The 17,724-nt window shown below is 37.2% G+C and overlaps 1 protein-coding gene across 1 annotated transcript in view; it reads right to left on the bottom strand.

Annotated features, from left to right (window-relative positions):
- LOC116903002 (cadherin-related family member 3-like) overlaps positions 1–17,724 on the bottom strand; it is a 96,236-nt gene that overhangs the window by 8,566 nt on the left and 69,946 nt on the right. Inside the window, exons 19-20 of the mRNA XM_032905313.1 lie at positions 5,115–5,245; positions 3,726–3,809 (exon numbers count right to left, since the gene is read on the bottom strand). Of these exons, the coding sequence (XP_032761204.1) occupies positions 3,726–3,809; positions 5,115–5,245 (215 nt within the window). The remainder of the gene's footprint in view (positions 1–3,725; positions 3,810–5,114; positions 5,246–17,724) is intronic.

Below are 17,724 nucleotides of genomic sequence, written 5' to 3'. Positions count from 1 at the left end.
ACTCCAACAGGTACGCGCCCATGAGACAGTTTGACATGTGGCAAGTATTCACTGAATAATTGTGTTGATAAAGATGGACAGACATTAAAGTTACCCTTAGTAGTGACCCCGGTACATTACCTATGTAATTTAATTTCACTCAAAGAGTGAACAAAGGAGACTTGAAAGCTATCTCAGCAATACTCACCTTCATTTCGACCCCTACAAATATATCAGCACTGTCCTTGCCTCCTCCCTACATGATCAGCATTAAATCATTGAAAAGTGGACAGAAACTCTACTTTCTTCAAGTTTTGCTCCCACTTTGAACTGAATTGAATGAATTCTCTCATTTCTATTCATGAGTTACTATTAACTATGAGTTATTTATAAGTGCTTTTACTGTCTAGATTCTGTTAAATGAAAAGCAGGCATTCTGGACTCTGCAGCATCCTTTTGCTCTTTGTCCTTACTTTGTCATTTCCAGGCAGCAGATTTGGTCTTGTGGTTTGTTTGGTGCCAACACTCGGTGAATTTTCATATCTATTAGAGAACATTTTTGAAATAGTTATTTTAATCTTTAATGCAAAATAAGTCTTTTGGTGCTAATATATGCAAAGAATAAATGATATTGCAATTCACTTTCTAAAAGCAATTTGGACACCTGGGCAACATAATACTACAGTTAGAAGCATGAATAAACTCTGATGTATTATAACACGTAACTGGGAATGTTTTAAAGTTCATGTTATAGGGCATATTATTAGTATTCCATATTAAATCTTCTAGAAATAAGTAATGTATTGTGATGTTATGCTAAGTAAACTTTTTGCAAAGTATTTGTTCTTGTTCTTTTGGCCGCTTTGCTCCTCACCACTAAATAAACAATCTGAGGTTAAAAGCACGATAATGTTTTCAGTCACACTAGATTATAATTGTCATGTCAAGTCTGACTTTGCTCTCTGCTTTGATTCCAGGCCTAGAAATGTATTGTGTGGTCAATAAACATTGATGAATAAGGCTACTTTTAAAAATTGATATAGAATTTAAAGATAAGGATTAAACTTTTTTCACAACCATTTCATTTACTTTTTATTATCAGAAATCACATTTTCAATATTTAAATACTGTCCTTTATTGTTCAGTTGTTAGTTTTTTTCTCCATCTTTATTAAATTGGGTATATCTCATTTACATTTCAATTGTTATTCCCTTTCTCAGTTTCCAGGCCAACATCCCCCTAACCCCTCCCGTTTTATATGAGTGTTCCCATCCCAATCCTCCCCCCTTTACCACCCTCCCCCCAACAATCACGTTCACTGGGGTTTCAGTCTTGGCAGAACCAAGGGCCTCCCCATCCACTGGTGCTCTTACTAGGCTATTCATTGCTACCTATGTGGTTGGAGCCCAGGGTCAGTCCATGTATAGTCTTTGGGTAGTGGCTTAGTCCTGGAAGCTCAGGTTGGTTGCCATTGTTGTTCATATGGGGTCTCGAGCCCCTTCAAGCTCTTCCAGTTCTTTCTCTGATTCCTTCAATGGGGGTCCTATTCTCAGTTCAGTGGTTTGCTGCTGGCATTCGCCTAAGTATTTGCCATATTCTGGCTGTGTCTCTCAGGACAGATCTGTATCTGGTTTCTGTCAGCCTGTACTTCTTTGCTTCATCCATCTTATCTAGTTTGGTGACTGTATATGTATGGGCCCCATGTGGTGCAGACTCCGAATGGGTGTTCCTTCAGTCTCTGTTCTAAACTTTGCCTCCCTATCCCCTCCCAAGGGTATTCTTGTTCCCATTTTAAAGAAGGAGTTAAGCATCCGCATTTTGATCATCCTTCTTGAGTTTCGTGTGTTCTGTGCATTTAGGGTAATTTGAGCATTTGGGCTAATATCCACTTATCAATGAGTGCATACCATGTGTGTTTTTCTGTGATTGGATTACCTTACTCAGGATGATATTTTCCAGTTCCATCCATTTGCCTATGAGTTTCATAAAGTCATTGTTTTTGATAGCTGAGTAATATTCCATTGTGTAGATGTACCACATTTTCTGTATCCATTCCTCTGTTGAAGGGCATCTGGGATCTTCCCAGCTTCTAGCTATTATAAATAAGGCTGCTATGAACATAGTAGAGCATGTGTCTTTGTTATATGTTGGGGCATCTTTTGGGTATATGCCCAAAAGAGGTATAGCTGGGTCCTCAGGTAGTTCAATGTCCAATTTTCTGAGGAACCTCCAGACTGATTTCCAGAATAGTTGTACCAGTCTGCAATCCCACCAACAGTGGAGGAGTATTCCTCTTTCTCCACATCCTCGCCAGCATCTGCTGTCGCCGGAGTTTTTGATCTTAGCCATTCTGACTGCTGTGAGGTGGAATCTCAGGGTGTTTCGATTTGCATTTCACTTATAACTAAAGATGTTGAACATTTCTTTAGGTGTTTCCCAGCCATTCGGCATTCATCAGCTGTGAATTCTTTGTTTAGCTCTGAACCCCATTTCTAATAGGGTTATTTGTCTCCCTGAAGTCCAACTTCGTGGGTTCTTTGTATATTTTGGATATGAGCCCACTATCAGTTGTAGGATTGGTAAAGATCTTTTCCCAATCTGTTGGTTGCCATTTTGTCCTAACAACAGTGTCTTTGCCTTACAAAAGCTTTGTAGTTTCATGAGATCCCATTTGTCAATTCTTGATCTTAGAGCATAAGCCATTGGTGTTTTGTTCAGGAAATTTTCTTTAGTACCTATGTGTTCGAGATTCTTCCCCACGTTTTCTTCTATTAGTTTGAGTGTATCTGGTTTGATGTAAAGGTCTTGATCCACTTGGACTTAAGCTTTGTACAGGGTGATAAGCATGGATCGATCTGCATTCTTCTACATGCTGACCTCAAGTTGAACCAGCACCATTTGCTGAAAATGCTCTTTTTCCATTGGATGGTTTTGGCTCCTTTGTCAAATATCAAGTGAACATAAGTGTGTGGGTTCATTTCTGGGTCTTCAATTCTATTCCACTGGTCTATCTGTCTCTCTCTGTACCAATACCATACAGTATTTATCACTATTGGTCTGTAATACTGCTTGAGTTCAGGGATAGTGATTCCCCCTGAAGTCCTTTTATTGTTGAGGATAGTTTTAGCTATCCTGGGTTTTTTGTTATTCCAGATGAATTTGCAAATTGTTCTGTCTAACTCTTTGAAGAATTGGATTGGTATTTTGATGGGGATTGCATTGAATCTGTAGATCGCTTTTGGTAAAATGGCCATTTTTACTATATTAATCCTGCCAATCCACGAGCATGGGAGATCTTTCCATCTTCTGAGGTCTTCTTCAATTTCTTTCTTCAGAGGCTTGAAGTTCTTATCATAGAGATCTTTCACTTGCTTGGTTAGAGTCACATCTTCAACAAAGTGGCTAGGTATAAAATTAACTCAAATAAATCAGTAGCCTTCCTCTACACAAAAGAGAAATAAGCCGATAAAGATATTAGGATTAAACTTTAAAAGCACCGACATTGTGATATATATATATATATATATATATACATATATAGAGATAGATATAGATATAGATATAGATATAGATATAGATATAGATAGATAGATAGATATAGATAGATAGATATAGATAGATAGATAGATAGATATAGATATAGAGATATAGATATAGACATAGATATAATATTACATTATATTTCAAATGAACTGAATCACTTAGGGCCTCAAACTTCTTTCTTTAAAGCATCAGATCTTTTTTACCTTGGTACCTGTATAGCATCCTTCTCAGTGAGACTTGGTTGATATCTGTGACAGTGAGGAAATAGTCTTGAGCAGGCAGGAACACTGAAAAGAATCAAATACAGCTGTGTATGTGAGTGTGCTAAAAGAAATCAGAGCTCAGGCTCCTTCTCTATCCCCTACTGCTTTCCTTCCTAGCTAACTCCAAGTTGCTCTTTTTTCATAAACCCATTCAGTCCTCTTAATGTCACTTGAATATATAAGAATGAAGGAAAATCTACTGGAACATGGGTAGCATGTCAAAGTCTCCATCCCTGAAGACATAGATTCCCTGCCCCATTCCCAGCAGCAGGCGAATTCTAATAGCTCCTCAGCTAGAAGTGAGAAGTCATGAGTACCCTAACCCCAAGTCTGTGCTGGAATTTTGACTGGGTTGATTTTGAGCAGGGTATGTGCATGCAGCCTCAGATGCTGTGAACTCATGTGTGCAATGTTATGCCATGCCCAGCAAATGGCTCTTAAAACCTTTTCAGCTGTCCTATTTCTTCTTTTTATTAAACCTCTTGCAAACTCTTCCTTTATCTTTGGCCCCTATCACTTTACCTTTTAGAATCTACAGTCCATCTTGGGGGATAAAAGACAAGGTTAGAAGGATAAGAGATCCATATAAACCCACTTCTGCTGTTATGCTTATAAAAAGGAGGATGAATCAACCTTGATATGAATAAAGTATTTTCAGTATCTTTCCATTACTTTTGCTTCCATTTCCTCTTCAAAAGCACATTGTAGTGGCATTTTTCAGTAAAACTTTCTCATGTCAAGCTCCTTGGACAAGAGTTCTATATGCCATAGAAAAACGTTTACATTTAGTCTCCCCTTATCATTCTGCTATGTAATCTAATTCCTTTTCAACTAAAGGATATGATTCTGTCGGAGTACTCTCGATCTGTTTCTGTCCCCGAGTTCCTATTACCTGTCACAATAGCCCAACCATGAGGATCACAAGATAATTACAGGATTATTTCAGCCTCCTTCCCCCACCGCCACCAGATTATCACTGAGGCTCTTTGGTCTCTTACTTTATGACTTCTGTCTATCTTCAGAGACCCCAATCTTGATCATGCATATGAACAGTTTGACATATCATTTTCGATCATTTTAAACAAACCCAAAGCTTAGAAGCTAGAATCATTCAATCAACCATTTTGGTAATGAGTATTGACTTTCAGGACAGAAAAATTTTCCTTAATACTCAAAGTCTACATGTAAAACAGTAGTCATGACAAAGAGTAAAAAACAACAGAACAATTTCCCGAAAGGTTTTGTCTCTGTTTTCTACCTGATTTTGAGGGCACCCCTGGTTTGTTTCATTACAAACAATTTCAAGAGAAAACACAGCTGAAATCTTACTCTTTGCAGAGGCACCATGAAACTGCGTAAAGACACATCACGAGAAGAACTCCTCCGAGCGTGAGCACCACTGGAAACCAGCTGTCAGGTCTCCAGTAATACGAGATCTTCCTTAAGACAGAGGTAGTAATCTGAGGAAATAGAATAAATACTTACTAAGCGTTAACAATTGTGTGATTGACAAAAATATGAGATACAGTATATACTGTGAGGATTTCTTCATGTTAATTTATAATTATTCCTATAATATTCTATAAACTATTATTGAACAAGGATTATTTCCTACATATCTTTGTGGATTCTGTGAAAGTCTTTCTGGGGACAAGTTAATGGCAAAATGATGAGTCAGCAAGTTCTTTACAAGACAATGCAATATTTCAAAATAAGCCACACTATTATTGGATTTCCTGTTTTCTACCAAGAATCATGATCCCCCCCATAAAAGTTTCCATTACTATTTCAAGTCTGATCATTAAGACATAACTAAGAAGTGAATAAGACTTTTAGTGGGTTGTGACTAACGTCCTTGCCGACAGACCAGTAGAATCCAGCAGATGGCAGCATAACATAGGGTAAGTTAATAAATGCTTTGAGCCATTTAAGGTACTGTAAGCTACAAGTCCAGTTTCACAAGCACAGCATGGGAGGAGGAAAGACTGAAAATGGCAGCAAAAGGAGACATTTGCAAAACGGATCCATCAGCAGGGGTGGTGGATGAAATCCCATTACTTGTGCAATTCAGTGAAAGGAATCGTAGCTGTGTTGAATTTGGGTAGTTGTTAAGGTTAAACATTGTATGACTGGCATGAGTGTGGGCATGTCAGAACAAAGACAGATGGGGAAATCAGATTAAGCTGAAGTAATGTCCCCTTAAATCCTCTGATCTACTTTTCATAAATAAATACTGCTGTGATGTATTTCTAAATAATAAACAGATCAAGAGGTTGACAATGTGTCACTTAGACACATCGCTTTACTTTCAGATCATTAAGAAATAGCTGGGTGGGGTGGCACACCCTTGGAGTTCCAGGTCCTCTGGAGGCTGAAGCTGGAGGAGAAATAGAGCTAAGGAGCTAGAGTGTAGACTGGGTGTCATAGTGAGACTCCCTTCCAAAAGCTAAAGTACTATACTACTACTGAATAAAATATACAAGTACATTTGCCACCATATAAGGAGAAATTCTAACCTACAGTTGCTTGCTTTCTCCTCACTTCCAGCTCTCTTTACCCCTTCCCTCTAACCAGTATTTATTGAATACTCATTGTGCTCTGGGAATCAACATACAACGATCATACAATAGCTTGAATATCCCAGGCACAGCATTTATTTACTAATGACTATGGGCCATGATAGGCCAAAATAATTCAGCCGCTGTTGCGCCTAATTAAAGTCTCAGAAGAGAGGGGCTCACCGTGGCAAATTCCTCACGAATCTGCAAAGAAGGAGGAGAGGGGAATGGAGTCACCGTGCCATGTCTAAAGTGGCAGAAATAGAGTTCACGGGCATACGTGTATGTAAAGAGCACATTTCTTTCAGAGCCCTGTGCTATCAACTCAAAATTGTCACAACACTCTCAGAGTGTGTAGCAAGGGACCAAGGCACAGTCTTGCAAACCGCCGTTGCAGCTCTACCTACTGGTAGCCAGCTGTAGAAATCTGACTGACAGTGCTTGAGATCCACCTACTATTTTTGCTCTCTTACCTGAAAATAAGCAAATATTTTTGAGGCTTCCCCCCCCCTTTTGCCTTCTCTTGTGCTCACCAAAGTTTATCTAATGATTTTTATTTTTAAAAAGCCACACGTAATTGTGAAATATGTCAGTCTTCTAAGGTAAGTCAAGATAATACGTTGGGAAGCGATAAAAAAAAAGAGCAAAATCTTTCTTCAAGTATTAATACTATACAAATGGCTTCTGTTTGCCTAGCATGCTTATTACAAGACCCTTTGTGTCTCTTGCTTCATTTGATCCTAATAAACATGTTTGTACAGCACATTGAACTATTCTAATACATCTAGTAATCCCTGTACAATAAGTAAATATTTAAATGTGTATTTTGTGTAGCCTGGACTCCCATGCTACACGCTTTCCACTGGTGATTCCAAAGTACTTGAAAGAAAGGTACGGGATGTGGGTTTATCTACTCTCACTGCTCACAAGGTTTATTAAGCTGTTGCTTTATTTGCAAGTCTGGTGGTGACCTTGGTACACAATAGTTTCCACAGAGGTCAGGGCTTACCTGGTGTTTGGTGTAGCACTTGCCCGTCTAACTTTCTTGCCTGTGTTTTTTTTTTCCCCCTGCTCTCCAGGCTTTGTCAATCTACCTAATTTCTTAACTCCCTGCCTCAGGCCAACCTCACTTTCTGTCTCAGAACACACTTGATCATTCTTTTATGAATAAACCATGTGCTCACAAATCTACATCCCCTCAACTGTGGCTGTTGCTTAATGTCTCTGCTTCTCTTTCTGTCCATCAAAACCTACCTAAAATTCCACTATCTCTTCTGGGACTTTCTCAGATCCTTCAAGCCAGAATTTGATACGACATCTGCCCTACATTTGTTTATCCTTCACAGCACTTGTCAAAATGATGTGTAACTTAATTTACTGGAAACCGTCCCCTGTACTTACTGGAACTTCTCAGACTGTGTGCTGTGGCCTCTTCCTCCTAGTTTGTACCTTATTTACGACACTAGCCACACGATCCCTCAAACTTCACGCCTTGCTGTGTTTTCCATGATCTTCCTGCCTATGTCATTTTTTAATTCTGTGACCTTGAGAAAATAATTTAACCTCCAAAGATGAACTTGGGCTTTTCAGTGACAGTCAAATTCTTTGAATTTGATGAAATCAAATCCCATTTTTAATGTGAAAATTCAAATATAGATGCATTTTTATACAAAACTTCACTACTAGGTATGAAATCTTATTCACCCATTAGCTACACAATGTTCTCACAGAAATTGACTTTAGCTATTAAATCCTGCACTTCATAGAGTTGGTCTTAAACCATGCCTTCACTGCTGGACAAAGTGTATACATTTTATATTTGTTTTGAAATGTAGGGAGATACATTTTTTCAAATGCTGCCATGTTTGTCTAAAAACTCAAAGGCACAGGTGGACTCAGACCCAGGCCTGCTATCCCCTACACTGATAGACATGACGAGGGAGGAGACACACTGCTCCAGGTGCTGGACTCTGGATGTCACCAGAAGTTTATCTCACCATCAGGTAAAGCACTGGTGAAAACAGAAGAAAGACCCATCTGTCATTCAGTCATGCACTAAACCTCTTCCTGCTGCATGCAGTTAATTTACTTTGATTCATAACTTTAATTACTTAACTCGTTCTACTTCACAGGAAAGGCAATAATAATAACAATGTCTGTCGTGGAATCTTTCGTCAGTGTTTGGAATCAGAGTCCCAACAGATGTCCAAGTCTATAGCATAGTAGGGCTCAATTTTGATTATTTCCGCTGCCTTTCATGGTCTTCCACTTACCTCTTGCTTTTGGAGACATCTTAAAAAAGATTGTTAATAGGTTTTACATTTAATATTTGTTCTCAAATGCAGGATGAATGGCTAGTGAAAATATCAAATAACTTTTAATAGTAGAATAGATTACCGTAGATAGTAAAAGTTACAAAATTAATAACTCGTCAGTGGAAGTTGTGACTGAGAACTAAATGATGGTGCTGAATGCTTCGGAATGAGAAACAATATATTTCTGTATGTTTTCAGCTGATTGGAAAAGACTGATGAAGCATGTTGTGTGTTAATTGCATCTTATGCTCTGGCCAGTGCACCAGGAAGTGTTGATACAATGGCTGTTAGTAATCCTTGTTGACAGACCGAAACTGTGGCTCAATATAGTAAGTGACTCAGCCGTGGTTTACCTAGTTATGGACAGGAAGAACTAAAAGTCAAGCCAGGACCTGCCACGTTACTAAGGCTACGCTCTGCCCCTGCATTTGGACATAGATCATTTACTATCGGTATAAAAACCGTTTTTAGCAGACTCTACCTGGTTTGACATCACTACAAAGTCTTATTCATTTCAAACATTATTGTCGTTCAGCGTCGGAGCCTGATAGTACTATGAATGAATGGCTAGGCAGGACATTTTTAAGCTTAAAGTTAAAGATGTTTGCCAAGAATTCTTGTAATGAAAAAAGAACTGCCAGTTGGATTTCAAACTTTAAATGATGATAATGGTCTTTATACTTCTTATCTACCCTTATACTTCAGGTCTTAATTTAATTAATTTATTCCATTAAATAAAAATAATGGCACAAAAGAAGGAAGCAGAGAACTTTAAACCATGAAGACAGACACTTCTTCTGCATGTGCTAGTGCACAGCTCTGATCTAGCACTTATGAGGCAAAGATGGACTCGGGGCAGCCATTCCGTATCAAGAGTTACAGTCACTTAGCACACTGTGCTCTTGCAAGACTCAGGTTCATTCCCCAGCACTGACATAGCTCACAATCATCCTAAGTCAAGTTCCGTGGTACGCAATGTCCTTTTCTGACTTCCATGGGTACCAGACATGCATCTGGTGCACATACATACATACATACATACATACATACATACATACATTCATTCATTCAACACACCCATTCACAAACAAAGAAATAAGTTTTAAAAAAGAGAAGAAGTTTGAAGTCAGACTAAACTATGTAAAAGACCGTTTAAAATAAAACACAGAACTAGAGTTTAAAACAATTAATCCCCTGTCCTCTTTTTCTAAAATGAAAAGGCAAGGCCATCTCTAGAAGGTACTGCTTAAAAGGGGAAATCAAGATTAAAATGATGTAAATGAATTAATTTCTTACATTTTCCTGATCACTGATTTGTCTCACTTTGGTTACTGTCTTAATCTATTGCTGTGAAGAGACATGACCAAGGCAAATCTTACAAAGGAAACATTTAACTGAGACTTGCTTACAGTTCCAGAGGCTTAGTCCATTATCATCATGGTGTGGTACACGGTGGAGGACACAGCAGGTATCCTACTGGAGAAGTTGTTGAGAGCTACATGCTACATGCTACATGCTACATACTGGTACACAGGCAGGCAGGGAGAGAGAGAGAGAGAGAGAGAGAGAGAGAGAGAGAGAGAGAGAGAGAGAGAGAGAGAGAGGGAGAGAGAGAGAGAGAGAGAGAGAGAGAGAGAGGAGGGTGGTTGGGGCTGGCATGGGTTTCTGAAATCTCAAAGCCTACCTCCAGAAGCACATTTCCCCCAACAAAGGCATACCTCCTAATCCTCCTCAAATAGAAGAATTTGCCCCTTTAAATGAGTAAGCATTCAAATCCATGGGCCATTCTTATTCAAACCACCATAACTGCTCACAGTATCCGCGCAGAAAACCATTGCACTTTGCCTGTGTGTTTTGTGCAATATTAATCACTATTGACTTCAGGGACAGCAACCAGATACAATCTTATTAGATGAGGAGACTCTTGTTTCCTTTATTTTCTTCAATAAACGTATTTTGTTTGTATTATTCTTTTTATTTTTGACATTGTAATATGTTATATGACTGTATCCTTTACTTTTCTCCCCTACAACCCTTCCCATGTATTCCAACCCCACTTTCATGGAGGCCTCCATTGAGGCAATTTGTACTTTTAGACACAGGAGTAATCAAGCACAATAATAAAAAAGAAATTATATATATTACATCTAGGATGTAGTTCACATATAAAGCAGGCAGGCACACACACACACACAAACACACACACACACACACACACACACACACACACACACACACACACACACACACACACCTGGTTGTTTAGTGTTGCCAATGCCTTTCCAAATGGAATCATGTACATATCTCTTCAGTTATTCTGTATTTATTTCCTATTAGAGTTGGACAAGGACTGAATCTCAAAAATGGCTGACTGAAAGTGCACCAGTTACACATGCAGCTTAGTTTTTAGGGATTTGTTATTGTGGCATAATACACATAAATATAAATGCTCAAACACATGTCTAACATGTAGCTTCCAGACACAGCAATAGCCTTTATTAACCGGGCATACTTGAGAAAGGACTTAATCACAGTCCCCATGCCTGCAACTTAAGAATAATACCTAGTCTCACAAATAGACCTTGAACACTAGAAAGTTCCAGCTACATAATAAATATTTCCATCTCCCATATGTTCGAGGGAACAGTTATTATTAGTTCATATAGAGAAGATGCTACCATCATGCCTGCTATGGTTGGTAAAATGAAGATTCCTCTCTTCCCCTTAATTTCTCCCTTACAGAGAAGGCTCTATATCTATTGTTATCAATCTACTGTTTCAACATTAACTGTTCTATATGTAACTTGGTATCATTGGCAGATTGATTGCATTTGTATTTTACTATACTAAGAAATTATACTCTCCAGTGTGTCTTTATGCAAGATTATATTCCCAGCTACTCAGAAGGCTAGGCAGGGAGACCACAAGCTTAAGGCCAGATTTAACACATTAGAAAGGCTCTGCTGCACAACACTTTGAAAAAAGAAATGTGAGGGCTTTGCTTATTGGCAGGGTGTTTGCCTGGCACGTGTGAGGCCCAAGGTTTAATTTCCCAGGCCACAAAAATAAATTATCACTTAATATATTTTCCTTTATCCTTTGTAATGATACAGACTTAATAGGATTTTAGTGAAGAATAGGAGTTCTTTACATGAGTTTGTCAGCGTTCTCTGGGCAATTAATGTATGATCATTTACTACTCTACTTCTTATGTTGACAGTTAAGCCTTTCTATGAAGAAGATAGAAATAACAAAAGAAGTTTAGTTCAAAAGGTAGAGATAGGCAGTTATCAAATGGATGTCAGAGAGAACTCTCCTTTCTTAGCCGATTCAGGCACAGGTCACTGCAATCCATACATTTCTCCTCTCTGCTTCTGCTTTATAAAAGTAAAGAGCTGATGTATCCTTGAGCACACACTCATAACCCCAGCACTTCGTCTTCTGCAGAGCCAACATCATCAATTTGTGTGTATCCTGTGCCATCTAGTAAAACCCTGCTTCAAAATAAAGGCAGAAGGCCACATACGCTGGCAAAAATCTCCTATGAGTTTATAAGGCGGAAGCAGGAAGGTTCTCAGTGTTACACAAGCTCTAGCTACATATGGTGCTCAAGGTCAGGCGAGTTATCAGAGAACCTGTATTAAAAATCAAACTAGACCAAAGCAAAACCAGAAGAGGACAGTTATTAAAGTCATCCGTTGCTTCTATAGGTACAGTGTCCTTCAAACAATGACCTTAGTGGTGCATGACTAGTCATAAGAAGTAAGATTAGAACAAAACACATGCTGCTCATTTATTTCAGTGGTTTTGTAGTATTTTGTTTATTGTATATAAGCATGAATCTCACTTGGTTGGAAATATTTTCTATGCTTTACATTCCCTAGAGGATAAAATGGCAGGTCAGGGAGCAAGCCAATAGACCAAATGTAAAAGGACAAAGCAAAGCAAAATCCTGGGATGCTCCATCTGACTGCTTCTGTGGTATAAGCATCACCCACTGTGATGTACTTCAGTCTACCCGAGACTCATCAGAAGAAAGACATTACTAAAAATTTATACTGGGCTTTAATTATTTAAAGTGAATTAATTGCAAAGTATTCTATGAGATACATAATAATAAGTGTTGTTCTTTTGGTGTGAGAAATCTAGCTTTGGAAAAGTAGTATGTCGGTGAGTATAGTCGGGGAACAAGCAGAGAGAGCTAGAACCCACCAGGATAGCTCTAAAGTTCATTTTTAAAGTTCAGATTCAGTAAAAGAAATAAAGACGTACAGATTTTGCCAGTCCATGCACTAATGTCTCTTTTCAGTTCTTCACTGATAGGATAAAGCCTTTTCATTGTGCTGATATGCATCATGAAATATGGATGTGCTACCCAGAAGAATTGATGAAAAGGTTGGACAGAGTTATTTACAGACTTTCTCCCTTCTATGCTTTATGTTGAAATGGGAATAAAAACCATAGTTACAAATTAGAATGATTTAAAGTTTTTACCATCTTCCCTTCTGTCAAAATAGATATTAGTCCTGGAATTTTTATTATGAGCTCAATTTGCTGCACACTGTCTCTGGAATTTTGATTCATGATTCCTCTGGGGAATTGTATTTGCAGGAAACAGTGTCTAGCCAGTTACCTCATTGTCTCTTTAGACAACATACATTTAAGTTGAAGAGTTTAATTCAGTTCATGAAAGATGACTTAGTGTCTCTCTTCTTCTCTACCTGAGGAAGAATTTCTAGATGAGGAGACATGGGGTGATCAGGAAACACTTCACAGTGTTTCTGTTTCCTCTCATCAGACCATGTTTGGGCTCCCTTGTTATTAGCCTTTTTACTAAGTTCTTCTGTTTTAAAAGCGAGTCCATCTTGCTACCGTTCCTTCAGGAATTGTGTTAGTTATTCTAACATCTATCTTGCCAAGTGTCACCACATTTGAGGAGTGTTTTACAGTGTTCTCAGTGGCTCTGTAGCCTGTCTTCTTTGTTTATATTGTACAAAGGGGAACATATTTGTTCATGGAAAAATATTTTTTTTACAAATTCAGAGGCAGTTACATACTGCTGTTCTGTAATCTGGATTCCATAGCATTTTTTTTTCTTTTACAACTCTCTGAGATGGAATATAAAATTTTACATGTGCATGTCTTTTTCTGCATAGAAGGAGCATAGACTTCAGATTCTGCAAGAGTTCATGAGCTCCCACCTTTCCCAATTAAAAAGTGTCACATGTCCTCCTTATAACATATGGCATTCGTCCTCTGACAAATATGTACTTTTGCCATACTTGGCACTGTAAAATATGCAGACGTCTGCAGACTGTCTTCTATAAATTATAATTTCTGAGATGCCCCGTGTATATTCTGAAAAACTAAACGAAACTTTTAGTGATCTCTTTCTGCATTTCAAATTAATTTTGGGATGGAGATGTATTCTATACTATTTATAATATAATTGAATAAAATTTTATTGCTTTAAGCTTTTTATCATTATAACTTCATTTCTCTAAAACTCACAGGCAGATGTTGCTAGCAATATAGGTTTTAAGAATGTTCTATTTTTATAATGGATTTGTAATTGTATTTTAAAAGCAGTCAAAATTCTGCCAAGTATATTTTGACCACTTAAAATATTTTAAATTTCTCATATCTAATTTAACATTTTAAGATGAAAGATTGTCTTAGTAATAATAAGAGATAGTTTGTAATAATATGGCTAAGTCCTAAATTTTTTTCTTTCCAATGATGTATTATGTTCCTATATTTGACCTGTTTTGGGCAAAATTCATGAAAATTTTTATTATATGTGTATGTGAATATGCATGTATATATATGATGTAACAAAGTCTTATTTTCAGGTCTTCTTTATCCCTGTCATGACTATAAAAGATTAACAGCAATTGTGGGTGTTTCTTCCACAATCTGCCAATAGCCACTGTGCCCTTAAAACCACTATAGAACATAGAAACCTTTTGTCTGGCACAAATATTTCATCACCTGGTTGAAGGGCCTTCATAAAGGAAAATAAAGTCTATATTCCTTAAGTTAACACATTGACCTTTCAGAATGTTCCCATTTGAGTCTCCTACAATTCTGAAAAAAAAACTTTCTGTTATTGAAGCCATTTTTAGTCAAATGCTTTTATTAACCATTTTACTTTAATTTATTCAATGCTGTATGCCAACAGATAGCACAGAATTTGCTCATGAATTTAATAGACAAATAAAGACACAGTTGAATTTTAACTGATGATTTTATACTTTTGTTGAATTAAATAGAGCTGGTCAATTATTCTTTTAACAAACCTTTAGAAATATCCTATATTTAAGAATTATTTTATGTAGATGTTTTTGAATATATGTATACTAACACTTAAGCACGTACATTGAAGTTAGAGCTGTTTGAGTAGCATTTTTTTTCTTCCTCTATAAACAAGTTGAACTGCAGAGCTGGTAAGGCTATTTCTGGTTTCATAGCATTTTTTCCATAAAGAGAAGTACACATTTCTCATTGTGTAGACCTATGTGTTATGCAAGTATAGATACAAACATTAACCCGGATATAGTTTTTAAGAGAAAATCAATTATTTCATGAAAATACCTTTCTATGTCACAAGTTGGAAATCATTTCCAGATAGGTTTAATTGCCCAACTTCCTTTAGAAAGCCTAATATGCATTACCAAGGGAAGTGTATGGATTCCAAGACCACTTAGCTCTGCTAAAAATTAAAAAATATCCTGTATCTTTTGCTATAGAATTTGTTTATTTTGTCTATATTAGTATTATGGCTTTTTCTTTGCTTGACTTTGCCTTCTTAACCTTTGGGATGACAGAAATTTGGGTGTAAACACAAGTTGTGAAGGATGTTTTTAGACATCAATAACAATGAGGCTAAAATAATCTCCCACAGAGAAGCATGGACCAGCAAAGTAGAATGATTCGGAACAAGGAAGTGAGGTTCATATTGACCCAGGAAGGAGAAATAGTATATGCTCTTTAAAATACTACTCTAATGTCTTACCACATTACCAACAAAATAGGCCTTTCACAATGTTTACCTGACTTATAAAATGATTCAGATGGTGGCTCACAACCATCTTGTAATGGGACAGCTACAGTGTACTTATATATAATAAATTTTTTTTAAAAAATGATTCAGTAAGTGTTCATGGAATGTGAAAGTTTGATGCGTATACACACTGGGGTGAGTAGAGAAAATAAAAACTGATTTCTGATAACCAGAAGAATATTACTATTTAAAAATCATAGCTCATGAAGGTTGGTTGGACAAAATGTATGACTAGAATCTCTGACACAGAAGACAAAGCTTCAATCGATGGGCACAACTCTTTTAATTATGAAGACTGAGTTGGAAAAAGAATTCAGGTCATCAGAATATGAATCTTTTCATAAGACACATAGCTTCGTTAAGCATTTGGAGAGTACTCCATCATTATAATTCACTTTTCTTCTATTTAAAATATTAAAATTTGTATTATGTTTTCCTATAGCTAAAAACTAAACTTACCTGTAAAGTCAATAAATGGGATTTTTCTATAACTTATTTAACAAAGGACTAATGTCATTTCAAGTTCGTCTCTTTGGAGTACCATTGTTACATGGGGAATATCAAAGAACTGTTACTGAGGTCATGGATATGCATAGGCAACTTGGCTGTTTAAACTTGACTTGTCTGAAGTCCTGCACAAATCAATTCTACCATAACATTTGCTATTTATTTGAGTATCATTAATCTCTACCAAACACCATGAATTTATCTGCTGTGAAATCATTATAACCTCAGGTCTTTCCTAACATACAAGCCTTCAGCTTCCAGACAGCTCCTCAACTCCTGTTCCAACAGTTCACATATTTACCAATCACACTCTTCTTTGTCAGTGAGCTACATGCTCAACCCTCTTTGTGGCAATAGGGAAAACAGCTTACAGTATCACTACCTTGGGATTCATTTTATTCTTCCTGGGATAATTGATGCCTACCCCTTGAAAAGGTTTCATCTCTTTGCATGAAAATATTAACAGTAATATCTTTTTAAAAAACTGCATTTTATTTTCCTCTACAATGGAAAAACTGAAGAGTTCCCATGAAGACTTACCTTATTTTCAAGCTCAAATATTGAAAGAAGTGAACCATAATCTGACACTGTGCAGTGTCATTACTACATTAAATTTATTAAATTAAGGACCAAATGTGTTGCTTGTGTTTCTTCAAAATGCATAGGTTTTTCAATCCTAAGCAACAATTTAAGAGTGCCAGGAGGCAGGGGTCTTCTTTGTGGTGTGATTAGATCTCAGATGTAGAGACTCCATGAATGGTATTAGTGCCCTCACTAAAAAGCTAGAAAAGCTCTCTTGCCTTCTTTCTACTATGTGAGGAGATGTTGTTAAGAAGAAAATCTTTTTGTTAAAAAGTTTGTTCTGCTTAGCTTCACTGTAAACCGCTGGTTGACCTTGAACTTCCTGCTCAGTCTAGCCTGCAACTCACAGAGAGGCAACGTGCCACCAAGACTTGCCTAAATGGAAATCTTGGACCAGGAAAGAAGAGTATATCCTTCTAGCTCAGCCTTTCCATTAATCTTGTACACTCCAGCTCCATCTTGTGAAATTTAAGTGTTACTTGGGTCAGTCTCTCCTTTTATGGAACTGTTGCTTGAACCAAGAAAACACACCTGTCCTACTTTCCCGTGAGTCTAGAGGTTTCGAAAAAAGAGCTACTAGGTATCTTACAAGTATAAAATGATTCTTTTGCCATAATAAAATATTAAATATGACCGGCTATTAATTTAAACAGAGAAAAAAAACACACCATGATTGTAATCAGAACTATTGAGAATTCTAAACAGCAAAGTCTACCACAATGCTTGTTTTTGATGTATTTATCTCTTTAACACTGACAGCTGTCAGCTCCAATAGTTTCTCCTTATTGTGAAGATGAGAATTTATCAAAAGTAATTATTTCCTTTAGTGTTTTTCCAGCCCCAAACCACAGGGAAACTCCTATGAGAGTTCCCAAGAACTTCCTAGGAGAGTAATTCAAACTACTTCAGAATCC

This window comes from Rattus rattus, chromosome 6 (genome assembly GCF_011064425.1).
Source record: "Rattus rattus isolate New Zealand chromosome 6, Rrattus_CSIRO_v1, whole genome shotgun sequence".
Lineage (NCBI taxonomy): Eukaryota > Metazoa > Chordata > Mammalia > Rodentia > Muridae > Rattus > Rattus rattus.
The sequence above is the reverse complement of the archived record's forward strand: the minus strand, read 5'-3'. Positions and strand labels throughout refer to the sequence as shown.